Raw genomic sequence first — 18,133 nt, 5'->3', positions numbered from 1 at the left:
TATCATCATATGTATTTGTATTCAATATTTTTTTTCTTTTCACAAGTCCACTATGCATGGTAAAATGTCCATGTTTTTCACATTTCCAGCATTGACTCAAAATACATTTATACGTTTTAGATAATTTCTCTGGTGTCATATACCAACAGTGCATCATTTTATAAACATTCTCTCTTAAATTATAACACAGTGTGAATTTCAATCCTTTTAGCCACATTGATCCATCTGTATATTATAACCAAAATTCTTAGCCTGTTTTATAATGCACTCTTTAACTTGTTCATCTTCCATTTCAAATCTCAACAAAAGTTTATACATTTTAGCAATCACATGTTCATCATTTGTACATAGTTCAGTTTTGAATTCTGTCTTATGTTGTCAATTCCAGTTATCTTTTTATCTATATTAAATCCTTTTCTTAATTGTGCATATGAAAACCATTGAAAACTAAATCTCTCTGCAGTCATTGTTCGTTTGACTTCATCTTAAGTTCTCCATGTTCCTGTACTAACAAATCTTGATATGTTAACCATTTCTCTTTGCCCACTGTTGATTTTCTATAAAATGCTTCATGTGCTGAAACCCAGTAAAGGTATTTTCAGGCACAGCCTGAGTTTATATCTGTTCCATATTCTTAATAAGGCATTTCTAACATAATGTTGTTTTTTTAAAATCTACATTAACTTTGTCATACCATAAGAAGCCATGTTACCCAAAACTCAAGCTGTGTTCTTCTAATTCTAAAATTCTCTTATTTCTCAATAGCACCCACTCTTTCATCCAAACCAAACAGTAGGCTGCAAAATACAATTTAAAATCAGGCAGTCCTAGTCCTCCTCTTTCCTTTACATCTTGGAGAATTTTATATTTAATTTTATATTTAACCGTTGGTTTTTTCTCATACCATATAAATCTGAATATATCTATTTGCCATGGCTTAAAAGATGCATCGTTTTTCAAAACAAGTATTGTTTCAAATAAAAACATCATTCTAGGTAAGACATGCATTTTTACCACAGAAATTCTTTCAAAAATGATAATTGTAACTTTTCCCATCTTAGTAAATCTTCCTTAATTTAACTTAACATAACTAGTTTGAAATAACATACAATTCATATTTGTCACAGGAATGCCATGGTATTTTACTTTTTCTCAATCCGAAAACCAGTTTTTACCATCAATTCTTTTTGCTGTTCCATTCTATTTTTTGTTAACATTTTCATTTTATTATTATTAATTTTAAATCCAACTAACACACCAAATTCCTTTAATTTCTCCAATAATATGTCTATTCTTTCCATAGGGTTTTCCAAAATTAAAACCAAGTCATCCACAAATGCCTTTAGTTTGTATACTTCTGTTTTAACCTGCACCCCAGCTGTTCTCTCATCTTGTCTTACAGCTCTATTATACAATATTGTATATTCTATTGTATTATAATGTATAATACAACTGTTTTTCAAAACCTCAGAAGCCAGAATGAATAACAGCAGCAAAAATGGACATCCTTGCCTTGTTCCTTTCTGTATTTCACAGGGGTCTGTCAATGCACCATTAACTATAATACTTGAAGGAATATCATCTGCTACCCCAGAAAGCAAGGCTTAATTTAATTGACTTAAGTTCCAGGAGTATAAAAAAAAGTAGCTGATTCTCCTAATAAACAACTAATTATTACTATCACCCCAAATTCGCTGCAGGATGAAGGCCTCTTTAGTAAGTCTTGTCTTCCCTTGGTTCTTTCCGAAGAAATTTCAAGGGTATAAAATGGCTTCTTTTCTCCTCCGGGTGGGGCAAAAAAAGTTTTTCTTCATGCAGGATGGAATAGATGATAGTTTCCTCCTTCATGGAGAAAGAAATGGATGGGCAAAATGGAGCTTCATGGGAATATCTTAGGGAAGAGGCCAGGGATGGGATGCACTGGAGGTCCATATACTGTACCTGTAGAATGGATATGCCCCATTCTTGGCATTGGTTGCCCCTATTAGTATTTACATCAGTAATTAATGCATGGATGTTTAAAAAATGGATTCAGGAGGTATACAGTGTTCAGAAAGAGGTTACCAAATGGATCTGATTTCCCCAACCCTATGGAGTTCCCTTCACACATGTAATGCATGAATTTACTTTAAGTATTCTTATTTTAAATCAAGAAATATATTGTAGTTATTCTCTCTTGCAGTAGGCCTCAGAATCTTAGACAATTGTTTATCTGCAAAGTATATAGTTTCTTACTGAACTGCAGTCACTTCTTTATAACTGGAAAACAACAGGATAATTATTGTACCACGCAGCATGCGCCCTGTTGACACTCTAAGAGTTAAGAGAAAAAGTATCTTTCTGGAAACAGAGGTACCAACAACTATTTAAACAGGAAAAGGATGAAAGCGGCATGGTTTTCTCCTGAGTAATCAAGGTGATTTAGTCATTATTGGACTGAGCTCCATTATAATAAATTCTAGATGTTGTTTCTGGAGGTAATCATTTGCACGTGGTCATTAGTGGCATTTTTATCCAGCACTTTGGCTATTTCACGTTCAGACTGATGCATTCGACTGAACACACCACTTAACTTTGCTATCCAGTTGACTTGGTGTTAACTAAAAGTGAGCTATAGCTATTATTGCTAAATTACTTTTAGACAACCCTATTACCCAAGAAGACAAACTGTAAGTGCAACTCTTGCTCATGGTTACTTTGTGGGATTGTTTACTGATTCTTTTCTTCATAAGAAAGTCAAAAGTCCCGCCATAGGCATGAAAGCCGGCTGGGTGACTGTGGGCCAGTGACTTTCTCTCAGCCCAACTCACCTCACAGGGTTGCTGTTGTGGGGAAAATAGGAGGAGGAAGGAGTATGAGGTATGTTCCCCACCTTGAGTTGTTTATAAAAATAATAAAGGGGTAAAAGGTAAATAAGTAAATAAATAACTTGTCACCCTTATGCTCATTAAGTGAACATCTTTTTATTTTGTTTCTGCTCTGCATACTGGGACAATAAAGCAGATGTCCATAAAATGTACTAAATATTCTGAGTTGTGAATTGAATTGGCAAAGGTTGAATGAAGAAGTTCTTCTTATTAAGTAGAATATATTCCAGGTTTAGAACCAGCTATTATTTGACCAGGAAGTAATACACTAAGGTTGAAGAATTATGTCCACTTCACTTTCATCTAGAAGGTCGCTTTCATTCATAGTGCCACTAGAAGTTATGCCCCCATATCAGTATTTGCATATTTTCTAAGTATTCTTGAAATATTAAAAATTATAGAAAAAGTGCCATGCCTAAAGATAGTTAATATTTTCTAATAACATCTCAGTGCTCAAGTCACTGGTTTTAGGAAACTCATAGAGCAATATTCTGCATGTCTAGTCAGAATTAAGTCATATTAATTTCCATGGGGCTTACTCCTATGTTTCATTTCATTGTATAGATAAAATGCCTTACATCTCTTTATCTGGAAGGAAACTTTTCTATAGTGAATATTTTGTGAACATTTATTTTATTTATTTATCTAATTTATATAGCTGCCCATCTCACTTTTACAAGCAACTCTGGGTGGCTTACAGCAAAATTAAAACAGCAATAAATACCTAAAAAAACATATAATTATTAGCAATTAAAAACATCAAAAAGTATTTTAAAAACCTGAGCTAAAACAAAAAGTAGGCAAAGGGATGTTAATAATCATGGAGCCACCTCACTAACTCACCAATCTGCTGGGGTCCCCAGGCCTGCTGACACAACCAAGTCTTGAGGGACCTTTGGAAGCTCAGAAGCAATGAGGCCAACCTCACCTCAGGGGGAAGAAATTTCCACAATGTGGGTCCCACCTCAGAAAAGGCCCACCTCCTAGGACCTGCTGAATGTAGCTCCCTAGATAATGGAACCCATAACATGCCCTCTCTGTTGAATCTGGTGGGATGGGCAGATGAAATCCGGGAGAGGCAGTCCCTCAAATAACTTGGCCCCATACCATGAAGGGCTTTAAAGGCCAACACCAGTGCCTTGAATTGGACCTAGAAACAAACTGGTAGCCAATGCAGCTTGCAAAGCAAAGGTGTAACGTGTGTTCTATGAGAAACGCACATAACTGCTTGCCCTGCTACATTTTGCACCAGCTGAAGTTTCTGGATACTCTTCAAGGGCAGCCCCATGTGGAGTGCATTGTAATAGTCCATCCGGGAGGTGACCAGGGCATAAGTGACCATGAGTAGGGCCCCTTACTCTAGGAACAGGTGCAACTGGTGCACAATGCATAGTTGTACAAAGGCCCTCCTAGCCACAACTCCCACTTGCTCACTGAGCAGGAGTCTTGAATCCAGGACTAGCATTTACTGAAACAGACTTGGATGAAGGAAAAAGCTGAATGTCTAGAGCCACAGCATTACCTTTTCTTGGATTTTTACACAAACTTTATTGCTGTGCTTAAACAGATTTGTTACATTATGGCATATACGTCTAGATGACAGACAGATCAGCTGCAGGCTATTTTATCTTCCTGGGGTAATGCCAGGAAGACTTTCCAAGTATAAGTTACTTTCCAAGTAGTATAAGCTTGTCAGTCCTCAACCCTGGCTTGTGTCTTAAAATCCCATCTCAAGCGACTAACAGCCTTTTTAAAAAATTAGTTTCCCCAACCCTCGCGTACATCAAACTATTTTTTGTTCAGTGACATAAACAGATTTCATAATATTAATAAAGATATCAAAGACTGCTGCAGTTGCTTCTTAAGTGCATAAAACTTCAGTGCATTCTATGGAGCTTTCAGCTGCCACAGTTCGAGCAGCCCAGCAATCATTTGCTGCATGGCTCACAGAAATACTATTGTATAGAAGGAAGCTTCTTTAACGTAGTTATACTTCAGGACTGCCAAGCAAAGTGTTGTGCGAATGATTAGGAACTGATGCCTATGGAACTTCTATGTACTGTAATTGCTGCTCATACATATCCTTTGTAATATTAAATAAACTATTTTGGAGGTGAACAGCCTGTAGTCTGCAGCCATCATGCATAGGCAGGCCATGGAACTTCTGCCATATTTTTTATTGAATTTCAAGAGACCTGAAATTGATTTTCCTCAAGGAAATCACATTTATTATGTTCACCTTTGCAGTGACTCTGTTTGATTTCATTGCTGAGTTGGCTGATCATTCTGATGTGGCTCTGGAGTTCATAGCCACTATGGATCTGACTCAGAGGGATTAATGCACAGAGGAGTTGTGGAGTGGGAGGCACAATGTCACAACACTTCTCCTCTTTTCTTCATGGCCAGTTCCAGTCAGTGTTGACAGGTGGGAAGAGGCCCAGTCCAATGTACCTGATTTTTTGGGTGCCTCAGGGATTGACACTCTCACCTTTCCTGTTTAATATCCTGTTTAATACATGAAATTGCTGGGAGAGGTCATCCTTCATCCACAGGTACCTCACAAGAATGTAATGTGATGGATAGAGTTGTCCTTTAGTGCTTTAATGCATGCTTTGCCTTTATGACTAAGAAAGGGAAAGAAATTAAAGTTGCTTCATTTCCTTGTGGATCTTCACGGTGCAAATAACATGTCTGTTTTAGAGACCTACTGTGTAACTAAAAGACGGTATATGGGGGTTAGGTTTACATTTTCAGAAGAATTCTGGCATATCTGCAATAACAAGTACAAAATTATGATCAGGCAACTTTTTTACTTTTATAAAGAGGGCAGCTTTAATAGGGCATTTTGTGGACCTCTGATTTATTATAAGCTCATCAGCTGGAATCTCATGGATGAGTAAGGACTGTCAGGAACAACTTATAAACAGCCCCTAATATTCTAACCAACAGTGTATACTAATGCACTCCTTTCATTATTTGGCTGCCACCTTGCATTTAATACAATTATGCAGTAGCTTCTTGAAGCTGTGACATTTTGTTCTGAGATTCAAGAAATTAACAAGTAAGTCACAACAAGTAAGTCATAAAGCTGAATGTGCTTTCTTGCTTTAGATGTTCTAGAATCAATTGTCTAATGATTATATTACCATTGAAAATGTAGGCTACAGCTTCACAGTCTACTCTCCATTCTCCATTCATTCTGTTGCTACTCATTAGATTTCTTGATTGGTCTCTTCCTGTGGATTCGACTGGTTCATTAAACATGGATTTAAACACTAATTGTCCAAGTATGTTGTCCACACTACTACTAGCAGTATCTCATTTGTGGTTACAAATACAACAAAAGCAATATAGAAAATTAAAAATAACAGGACAGAGATAAAATGTCTGAATCACTAAAAGGAAAGAAGAAAATTACATTAACTTGATAGTATACTGTAAAAAATAAATGATTCAGTCTGTGCAAGTTTCCCCTTTAAGTGCTAGACTTCAAATTCAGGCATTGTTTATTATTATAAATTTAAACCTGCAGCAGTAGTATAATTAATATTCAGAACAGGGTATTTATGTAATGGGTACTCAGCTGAACCTTATAGAATATGAGTATGTACTCCTGTAACCCCTAAGCAAAACCTGGCTACAGAACATGTAACATAGGTCCGACAGCGTGACAGGAAGAATGAGATATCACTTCATTGTTAGCCATGCTAAGTTTTTAAGTTGGCAGGATCAAAAGATGGTAACAAGAAATTTGTGATCTGGTGATTCTGTGATCTTAGTGGACCAGAAACCGAATACTATCATTATATTGAGAAACAGCATGGATGCGCTAACATTTTTATTCTGTATATCCAAGCATAAATCTTTTGCTCCAGGCTTAAACCAGATTAAGTGATTGTATTTTTGAGCCCTGAGATAAAGCTGAATTTAGAACAGTCTAGAGAAAGTTGTATAATGTAAAATTACTATTCCTTCCGTATGCCTTTACCCTGTTCTAAATGTTCAGTAGAAAAATATATGGTGACCAGAGTGGGCTCTAGTCTATAAGCTTATTCAAACAGAACTTACAAAAGATTATTAACATGAAAATATCTTTCCTCACCCCCACTATGTATGTCTTACGGAACAACTTTTTGGAACATTGAGTTTTTAGCATCTGGACTGTATCAAGTTTGACTGTTAAAATATAAGGTGAGGTTAACCCCATCTTTGTTAGTCTTCTGGACAGCCTTTAAAATATGTTTTTTTCACCAACCTTGGGGATCCCAGGAAGAGCCTGCAAGGTGGCTGTATGAGATTAAGTAATGTTTGTTCTCCCGCTGTGTGGTGGATTTCGGCGGTGCCTCTGGTTCTCAGGAAGGAGGGAGCACATTCCAAGAAGGTGGAGGAGATAAGATGAGGCACTGTCTGGGAGGCAATGGTGGGAAAACAAAGAGGTTCAGGATAGCCCCGCCCTAGAGCCTCCCAGGTTATTTCCCCTTAGGTTAGGTAAAGTAGATTTAGTCTGGCAAGAGTCTGTCTGTATGGTGTGAGCAAATAAAGAACTGGAGTTTGAATGGACTGACTCTTGGTGGTTCTTGGGCTGGGCCTGACACGCTGTCTTGGGTTTTATCTGTTTATTTTATTTATTTATTTTTTAATTGTTCTTTGGTAGTTACGGAGTTTTTAACTATTGTGTTGTCCACTGCCCAGAGTCACATGTCTGTGAGATGGGTGGCTATGTAAATATGCTAAATGAATAAATAAGAATATTTATAAGCTCTGTCTCCTTTCTTTCCTGGCTTCTTCTTTCCAGGGCACAGTCTTGCAAAGGTGGCTCGTGCACAGACATTTCCCAGCTACACCTCAGAGCAGGATGAGGAGCATGAGCCGCGCCTGTCCCTTTCCAGCAGCTATGGATTCAGCTACAGCTCGGGCCTTGTCCAATGACATACATCTGGTGTCTGAACAGAGAGACACTGTAACGTGGAACCTGCCTGCAGGCCCTGGAAGCCACTGATCTTTCCTTAGGTGTCCACAGAAGACAGTTGGTCATGAAAACTGAGAATCCTCCAGCCTGGTGACAGTGGAAGTGAAAACTTGGATCACTGCTTCCTTGAGGCAGAAGTCTAAGTCTTTTATTTATTTAAATTTTATAGTTGTTTTTGTCCATGTTTTTTAAAAAAGAAGAATTCCCTTGAAAATCATGGATGTATGCAGTTGATGTTTCTGCATAACCACATACATTATGTGCTCTAAGAGGGTGGATGTCATGTTTGCAATATTAGGCTTTTGCCAGTTGATCAGCTCTGCCATCAAATTTGCTTGTCCATGACAGTAACCACTTTTATCTCCTAGGCATCAGCCTGGCTCATTCTTACATGTTACAAAACTTTAAAGGGTTTGGAAGGATTCCTTCTAGTAATTATGCACATTTTAGTCCCATTAACCTCCATGGGATTTATGCATGTATATCTTTAGGACTATAGCCTAAAGTTTCACTTGTGAGAAGAAGCCAGTGACGCTTAATCAGATTCTCATTATTAAAATTAATACCCAAGATAGATAAATAGATAGATACTGTCAATGGGATGGCATGGTGATGCTTAGTAGCCTTTCAGAAAATAGATTGTGTTGTGTATTAAGAGGTAATTTGCCTAGAATATTTGCCACACTGATTTTTTATGCCCAGATTTGCTCTTATCTATGTGCATTCTGAACCTAATAATCCACAGCTTTCTACTGGGAACAATGGTTATAGATGTCAAGGAAGACCGTGTTACAATACACTTGTTGAAGTCTTCCTTTTGTAGATAATTTTTGGATAGTTGAATTTATAGTCAGTATACTTTTAACTCTGTATACTGTGCAGGTAAGAATTGACATCACATTACTTGATGGCAGCCCAACATTCCATAGTTTTACACAGCAAGATGCTTGGCTGGCAGAATAATTTCACGAGCAGTTGCCTTTATTGAGGTCTTTTAGGTACAATATGGATTTTCTCTCTTCCTTATCAGCATTTCTTTTGTGGTGGATTCCCTGTACTAATATCTCACTCAGTTTTATCCCAGGTCATACGTACAGATACATTTTGCACTCATCTATTACATTGAAGGTAGTCCTCACTTAACAACCACAATTGGGACTGACAACTCCCTCACTAAGTGATGCTGTCATTAAGCTAGATATCACGTGACTGTGACTTGAAATTTTCCTGCCAGCTTCTCAACTGACTCTGCTTGCCAGAAGGTGCCAGTGAAGTGAGCAAATGGCAATCACATGTCCATGGGACGCTGACACCATAAACACCCGCCAGTTGCGAAGTACCCAAATCTCAATAACCTGACCGCAGGGAGGCTGCAACAGTTGTAAGTACAAGGACCAGTCGTAAAATTAGTTTTTCAGCACTGTCGTAACTTTGAAAGGTCACTAAACAGGGCAGTCATTAAGTGAGGACTATCTCTAAAACAATGACTTTTTATTCCTTTCTGTGGGCAGTTACATGGAATTGGACTGCTTAAAGCTGACTATTGAGTCTTTTATTGGCATATTTTGCCTATTTCAGGTTTTTATAATCATAAAAAATGAATGGCAATATGAATAAGTAAAAGAAATGAAACGATTGAAGGTCTCAACAAGTCTTTCAAACAATATTTTCCAAGTCCAACATGTTTCATGGTAATACCAATTTATCAGATTAACTCCATTTATTCAGGTCTTTCTCAAGATGATATCATTGGTTACCATCTTTTAAGAATTTCAAATATTGTTCCATGCCAAAAATCAAGATCTTACAAATTGAAGATGTCACTATTGAAAAGGTTCATTGATTATCATTAAGCACTAAAGAAAAGGAACACAAAAATGATCCTATGCAGCTGATCTCTAAAGCAAGTTTGATCATTTGGAATCCAACTATTTAGAGTTGCATGTTTTAATTAATACTTTGAATTGAATTCAGAAACAAACTAAATTAGATCAAAGAAATATTGAAACTTGAAACACACGCTTCAAATAATAATCCCCCTTGCCATAGGAATTTGGCAGTAATATTCTACATGCTATACACTGTTTGAATGTCTGGTATCACCATTCAGTATAGAAGAGGCTCTTACTTCGTTTTTGCCTATAATCCAGTTCTAAACAGATTTCAGCTTCAATATACTAATAAAAACTTAAACTTCACTCACCTACATTGGTAGAAAGTGCTCATGTATGTTTTGTGCAATTTATCTAAGGTATCAGTCTTGAAGTCATTAGCATAGTAGAACAAGGCCAGAAGGACCAAAGTAAAGCTTTTTTTGGGAGCACATGCAATGTATGCATCTTCTCCCCCACACGCATACACTCAAGAACGTTACTTTTGGGAAGGCCTGAATTATTACTAAACACTGTGACTTACAAATAAATTGCATATAAAGAAATCAGGTAGGGTTCCCACCCATTTAAGAGATGAAATAGCACTCACATTGGACATAAAATGAGATGTATAAGAAATCAGTTGAAAGACAAGCCTGGTAAAACACTTAAAAATGAAAGCAAAAAGGAATTTTCCTGTCCCATATCTTTCAGTTTCCAAAAATGCTGTTAAAACGAACATATAGTAAGCAATTGTCAAAAATAATTCACTGCCAACAGACCGTTCCATAGTTGAGTTTCCTGCTTTTTGTTATTTTATCAAACCAGCACAGAACATGTTGAAAGGAAATCAAGTTTCCCACCCCACTCTAAGACCAAGTTTTATCTACCACAGTTCGATGAAAAGAAAAAAAATGTTTTTATTTTTTTATAAATGGTGTGAAAGAATGTCTACTTCAATTAAACATTTATTAATACATTAGAGTGGAAGATTTTTCTTCCCCAAGCTTTTCCTGCAGTCTAATCCCTTGCAGGTTATACACCTCAGTGAAGAGCTGCTGAATGAAACCAGTGTGTGACTGGATGAAATTAATCACTCTTCCCTCCACTCCTGCATCTCTTTCACTTATTTTCTTTTATCTCACTCACCATGTTTCCTCTGACTGGAGAGAACAACTTCCTCTGCAGGAGAATGATGAGCTACGTACCACAACAATGCAAAATTACTGTTCCCGGTTGTGCTAACATGCAGCCACAGTCTTCTCCTGTAGCTCTGATCATCCATTTGCCAATTTCAATATGAAATCACATTGTTATGGAATAATGAGTATATTAGTCGCCCAGAGTCACTTGCTGAGATGGGCGGCTATAGAAATTGAATGAATGAATAAATAAATAAATTAGGCAATGTCACTATATATGAATTACATTCATCCAAAAAAGTATTCTTTGAACTTAATGGAGAAGAAAATAGGCAAAATTACTTCTGCCACTTGAAATGATTTCATGTCCCAAAACAGGATTGCCTCTACAGATCAATTTTTGAAATAATCCAGGTTGCTGCTCTTCTTTCTTTTACCTTGAGTATACTCAGAAAAGTCACATATATTTTTGTTACATAATTCTGTGAGTTTTCATTGTGAGAACCTGCTTTCATCTACCCATTACCCATCCTTTTCCGAACTGTTAGGATGGTGAACTTCAGCTAGATTCCAGCAAGGAACGATGCAACAGGTGCAGAAGCATGCAAATACCATGAATGTAGCTTCTGCCAACCTGGTGACTTTCATACACATTAGAACTGTAACTCCCAAAATTCCCAGCTAGCATTCCCATCCTGCCTAAGGCAGTGTTTCTCAACCTTGGCAATTTTAAGATGTGTAGACTTCAACTCCCAGAATTCCCCCCAGATGAAGTCCACACATCTTAAAGTTGCCATGGTTAAGAAATACTGGCCTAAGGACTGCAGTATCCAGATGAGTAAGGCAAAGCAACAGTGCAAATCAAAGATATGTTTGGTAGACTGGGCAGTCTTGCATGCCTAACACAGCCTTGCAGTTTGCCATTTGCCCAAGGGAAACAACAGTTATCCCACTGCACATAGTTTCCTAGTGGACAGGCAGGTAGACATATTGACTGAGTACCCTGATACAGTTCTTTGTGCTTAACCTGCAAGGCTGTTCTATTTCTAGATTATTCAAAAGGAATGTTATCAAGATTGTTTTGGTTGCACTTTTCTTTTCAAGAATTTCGGCATGTCCCTTGTGGTGTCCCAAGACAGCATTGCATTAACTTTCTTATTAACAGAATAAAAGATATATGTACAGGATATAAATCAACTGCATTGCAGGATAAGAGGACAATTATAGTATGATCATAATAAAACTAAATCTGAAAGAACAGTCCTGGGGGAGAAGTGTTTCCCCATTTCATGTAGATGATCTAGAATATTCTGTATCTAAAGTTAAATGCAACTTTGCATGCCAGATTTAATGGTTTCACCGATTGGAGACTTCACTGAGCATCCTATAGTGATCACCAACACCAACCATTGATCAAACCAAAGTATAAAAATGATAAGTCTATAAAAGGGAATTTAAACACTGAAATTAATAATGATCATGTTATGTCATCTTGAAGATGTAAATCTGAGTTATTGGAATCCAGTAGGGTTAACACAAACTGCCTTCCTACCTCTTGCCTGATCTTTGCTGTTATTTGATACAGGGTAACCTACTTGTCATCCCATCTCCCCTCTTCCCTCTCCCAGCTTGTTTCCCAGATGAGAGTCTCATAATACTCAGTGAATACTATGATCATCAATCAACCCTCACCTTCTCCTTCCCCATCTTGATTTGCTTCTTCAACCATTTCATTTTCCTTGGAGAAGCTAAACTAAGAATCTCTCACTTAAAAATTCACAATGTACAATGTTAATAAAGTTAATAATTTTGGAGGAGAAAATTATGAGCCATATATATTCTCTAAGATGCTGTAGATTCTTAAAGAGAGGCTCCCGCCACCTTGGGTGATTGAAAGTAATTTAAGGGTATTTGGGGCAGAAGCAGAATTTTATGGTTTAAAATGGCATTCACCTACTGTTCACTGACGTGCTCTCTTGACAGAATGACACATTTACTGTTGTTTCTTGTTCTATTAATGGAAAGAGTTAAATACACTGCTCTTCTGCTCTGTGTGATGTGATGATCCAGTTTTCCCTGTGAACCAAATCATCTATGAAATTTGAATTAAACCAGATTAAACAAGTACCAAGATGTAGTGTGTAATTTGCCCTCTCCATGAAGCTCAAAATTTTGGAGCAAAGCCATCCACCTAACAAACTAGAAATATATTAAACAAAGAGGGTAGTAAGAATCCAACTCCAACATATCTAAAAGGCACGGGGTTGGAAAAGAGCCAGTTTGGTCTAGTGGTTAAGATTCCAGGCTAGAAACCAGGAGACAGAGAGTTCTAGTCCCGCCTTAGCCATGAAAGCCGGCTGGGTGACCTTGGGCCAGTCACACACTCTCAGCCCAACTCACCTCACAGGGTTGTTGTTGTGGGGAAAATAGGAGGAGGCAGAAGTATTTGGTTTGTTTGCTGCCTTGAGGTATTAAAAAATAATAATAAAGGCAGGATAGTAAATAATAAACAGCTGTATATGAAGAAGTGTCTATAAGGGGTATTGTATTGCTGTGTCACTATGATGTTCTGAAAGCAGGAAAAGAAATTTTGGAAACTGTCACAACATCATGCCATGAACAAAATACGTGAGATTTTGAGCATGACAACACAGTCCAAGGGTCCTAGCCATTTGTGACCACTCAAAATTTCTGCTATGGCCTTAACCTGACAACAAACTATAATTTTATTGTGGCAGGGGACAAAATCTATTGAATCATTTGGGGGCCTAATCATGTTTGCTGTGTTTAATTTAGTTTTAATTTCATTCAATTAACTTGGCTTAGGGGGCTTCCCTTACCTTCCCTTTAGAGCACAGGACGCAAATATCTTGTATGGCCCTGTCTTAGAATAGTCTGGATTAGACCCAATATTTGTTATTGCACTCTCTACGCTGACTTCACAAGACCAAATCAGCTCAGGCCCTGCAGCCTCCAGAATTGAGTGCAACCCCTTTTTGATCTTGGGAAGATCAAAGAACTATATCAAGAACATAGCCAGTGGTGAGAGTGCCTGGAAGTTGTAGTTTATTATCTCAGGGTAGAAGGAAACAAGATGCCTGCCCCTATTCTAATCACCCACTCTTTTACAGTGAAAAAAACTGGTTTCAGCTTTTCTAAACTCTTTTTTGAAGTTAGCTGGGATGCATGGTAGGATAAATTCCCTGTCAGAATGAGACTACTGATTCCACAGAAGGTACAGGTAATTTGTTGTGTAAATTAAGTTTAGAGCTAATTGAGAATTGAGGACAATAGGAAAAAAGGAAATCTTGCAGGCTATAATCTTTTGAGCAGGAATATGCATACACACACATTTAAAAAAAACAGAATGACATAGGACCAAGGATTCAAAGAAACAGCTCAAGTGAATCCAGAATATAGATTTTTTTAAAGGAACTAATTTGCATCTATCTCCATATTTCCCAGATGGCTATTTCCTTCTTATTCTCCAAATCTCCTCTGGTTGGGATGCCAGTCCAAGAGCAAAAGTCCTCTCAGGTTGGAAGACCTAAAACCAACACAAAGTGGAGGTTTTCCATCCTCTTTTTAAGGCCCACCTGAAAGGGAAACTTGCTCCTCATTGGTTCCTCTATTTGAGTTTCCTATTTTTTTGCTGGCCTTTGCCCCACTATCTAGAATGACTGGTTTATGTTGATTAACTTTGTCATATCTAAACCTTTGGAGATGAGATTTCTCACCCTTCCCTCAGATAAAGATTTCAACTACTGCTCTCGCATAACATAGGATCATCTTATTGACGGAACTACTGAATCAAAGTTACAATATTTTTGACAGGACCCCTGACTGGAAGCTCACTAAAAAGAAACTTATGTTTCAATGTTATGCTAAGAATAAGAAAACAAAATTACACAGTGTTAAAGTAATAGTGAGCTGTCTTACGTAGAATTATGTATTAATGCATAAGTTAAAACAAAGATGTTTTCAGATAGCTGCATCATCAGTGCATGAATTTTTTTAACTAAAACATTCATTCATTCATTTATTCAGTTTGGATGCCTCTTGACTCCAGCTGACTTTTGCATATATGTTTATCAAGAATATTGTATAAACCATCATAAAAACTATATCCATTCTGGGTCGCCTTCTGGGTGGATTAGAGAAAGATGTTCATGAAAATTGCTCTTTGCAATTGGGTGAGTAGGGTATGTAATTTGCCATCGTGTGTCCTGGGGCAGATTTGTAAGTGGCATGTTACGGGTTAGCATTAGGAAAGGAGGAGGGAGGATACCATACTTAGACTCAAGGAGACCACTATACCCCATCTGCTGGGTGTGCTTCTGAAGGTCTGGATCCTGTCAGTTCTGTTTAACACAGTAGGCTTTCATTCCATGTCATACAGTCAACAGTGTTTTTGAAAACTCAGATATAATACTACAAATATATACATCCTCACTGCATCTGAGGGGGAAAAAAGCCTTTTTTAAATTTCCTGTTTTGTGCTTTTCTTGATTTATTTGGTAAAAAAATCCACCTCATCTCTATGGTTATCTTGGTATAGTCTGATACTAGTCCAGAGATCAATGGCATGAGTTGAGGTAGTTCATTGATATACAAGGCAGTAGGCTCACATCTGCATAATCTGTTTGCAGTTGACATATATTGGCTCCTCTGTTGCTGTAGTACTTGGACTTGCATCTGCTGAGCTGTGACCAGCCCAGTTTTTGTATTGATGCATGGGCTACAAAGGAGAGAGAGAGAAGACAGTGATGAAGAAACAGCGAAAGAGGACTATCCTTCAGACAGAGATGCTCAGAACAGAGGCAAACATTCTTCCTCATACTGCATTTTAAGGGTTAGGGTTAGAACAATAATATCCATGCATGTTGTATCATTGCAGATGTGGTAGGCATTAAAGAGAAGAGAGATGTGATGTAGACTAGATTCACATGTACTGCTAAGCCATAATTTGCTTAACTGAGCTATAATTGGCTGGGTTCACGCAACATGTTAAACCAAAACCAAACAAATCGCATTATCACTTAAGGTGATGTATGGCCCCAGCCAAAGAATTTCAGGGAATTATCCAACCTCCAAATTCAAACCATGTACCAAAATAAAGAGTATTATTATTCCAGTTGCCTTTTGCTATGAAGATAGCTGCACTCTATCAAGGATAAAGTAAAGAATTCACTGTCTTCAAGTTCAAAAGAGTCACAGAGGAGCATCATATCAAAATAAAAGTTGAAAATTGGAGCTTTTGATTTGACATAACCCTAATTCTTATTGTAGGAGTACATTTTTAAAAGGCCTAAAATAGTACATGCTAGGAGTTTGCACATATTCCCAGTGTGCACCAGGTCTTGTACCTGCAGATGTTACAAATTAAATAAAAATGCATTTAAAAATTAAAATGGCTATACATGTCATGACATTTCAGCATTCTCATTCAAGAGCTTTCTGTATGAGATTTCTGGTGAATTTTTAAAATATGGTTTGCTTTCACATGCAATCACACAATTGTGTGGTTGCCCCAAAATGCTGCTGATCCATAGTTTGTACACTTATTTGAATACGTTATTAGCAAAGGTATATGCATACAGGTAGTCCTCGCTTAACAATGGTCAATGGGACTGGAATTTCCATCGCTAAACAATGCAGTCATAAAGTACAATGTCATGTGACCACGACACTTAGTGACAGCAGTTCCGGCATTTCACAGTTGCCATTGTTAAGCAAATCACTGTAGGTTGTTCAGTGAGAACCTCATGTAACCATGACTTCCAACTTCCTGCGGGTTTCCCCATTGACATTACTTGTAGGTAGCTGGCAGAGAAGGTCACAAATCATGATCACATGAGTGCGAGACACTGTAACGGTTGGAAATGCAGGTCAGTTACCAAGCACCTGAATTGTGATCATGTGACCATGGGGGTGCCGTGATGGCCACAACTTTGAGGACAGTCACAAGTACCACTCATTCAGCACAGTTGTAAGTTTGAACAGTCGCTGAACGAGTGGTCGTTCAGCGAGGACTATCTGTATAAGTAAACCATATGACTCTTCCTATGCCTTTGACATGCAACATCTTCTGCAAAAATGATGTCAAACATGCCTTTAGCTGTTGGAAATATTCTTTTAAAAATACTTCATCTCATCAAACCACCTTCCACTGCCTGTGTCCTGCATTATCATTGCTCTGCCAGTGCATGGAAATCATCCAACTTAATGCTGTCTTTCCCCAAGAATGGAAAAAAGATTTCAGTTGCAACTGATTCTTCCATTTTTCCTCTGTTGGAAATTAAAAGGCTGAACAAAGAAAGCCAAATCCTCAGCCCTTCAGGCTAATATACTTGTGAAGCTACCAACCAGCCAAGCATTAAAAACTGAATATTTAGGTACCTAGTAAGAATGAAACAGGATCAGCTTAGCTAATGACTACTGTGGAGAAGCAAGAAAATTCTTAATAGAACATATGATGTTCTCTGTGACCTCTAAATTCTCACTTACAATGCCATTCTAAAAATAAGTAAAGCAATACTTGGTTTGTGAGCATCTTAAGTAATTGCCATGGATCAGTTTGAAGAGTGCCAGAGATTCACTATTTTGCTTTTCAAACAAGTGTTTGTCTTTCAAAGTGTTATCCTAAGATGATAAGAATAGCCCTCCTGGATCACTCCAAGGCCCACCTTAGTCCAGTGGCCATCCAGGTGCCTCTGATGGTCCAAAGTAGAAATTGGAGACATATCCACTCTTGCCACTGTTCCCTGCCACAGGTATCTGGAGACATGCTGCCCCCAAATGAGATCCCATTTGAAGCAGCTCTTGAACCCAAAATGCACAACTACTATTCTGAAACAAAAATCTATCCTAAATCAGATGCCCGTATGATGCCCCTCTTCATGCAGGCACCAGCTGAAATGGAATTATCTGAGTCTAGGAAAGAAAGAGGATGTTTCCTAAACATTACTGTACATAAGGACCACAAGAATATTCCAACCTTACCCCTTAAGCAAGTTGTTAGTTCATCTATTCAGAAGACTGGAAAAAAAAGGATCAAGGGAACCCTGCCTTCATGTAGTGATGTGAGGCCTAGTATATACTAACCTAACCCCTTTTTCCTTCCATTAAACCTGATTAATGAGGCTCTGTGTGAATCTCTTTGTTCATGTGCTCCTATTAGGAGTTGGACATTGTAACTGATGCGGTTATAAAAAATATTTTTTTCCATATGGTTTGGATCCCTTGCCCACAATGAGAATACTGATTTAAAAAGAGTCCAACGAA

The 18,133-nt window shown here is 37.7% G+C and overlaps 1 protein-coding gene across 1 annotated transcript in view; it reads left to right on the top strand.

The window, feature by feature from the left end:
• Positions 1–9,035, top strand: part of DOK6 (docking protein 6) — a 184,101-nt gene extending 175,066 nt beyond the window's left edge. The window contains exon 8 of the mRNA XM_063300222.1: positions 7,663–9,035. Coding sequence (XP_063156292.1) covers positions 7,663–7,796 — 134 coding nt within the window. The 3' untranslated portion in view covers positions 7,797–9,035. The remainder of the gene's footprint in view (positions 1–7,662) is intronic.
• Positions 9,036–18,133: the final 9,098 nt, after the last annotated feature.

The sequence above is a fragment of the Candoia aspera genome, chromosome 3 (assembly GCF_035149785.1).
Source record: "Candoia aspera isolate rCanAsp1 chromosome 3, rCanAsp1.hap2, whole genome shotgun sequence".
In the NCBI taxonomy this organism is placed as follows: domain Eukaryota; kingdom Metazoa; phylum Chordata; class Lepidosauria; order Squamata; family Boidae; genus Candoia; species Candoia aspera.
Note: the sequence above shows the minus strand (reverse complement) of the source record. Positions and strands in the feature narration are given on the sequence as shown.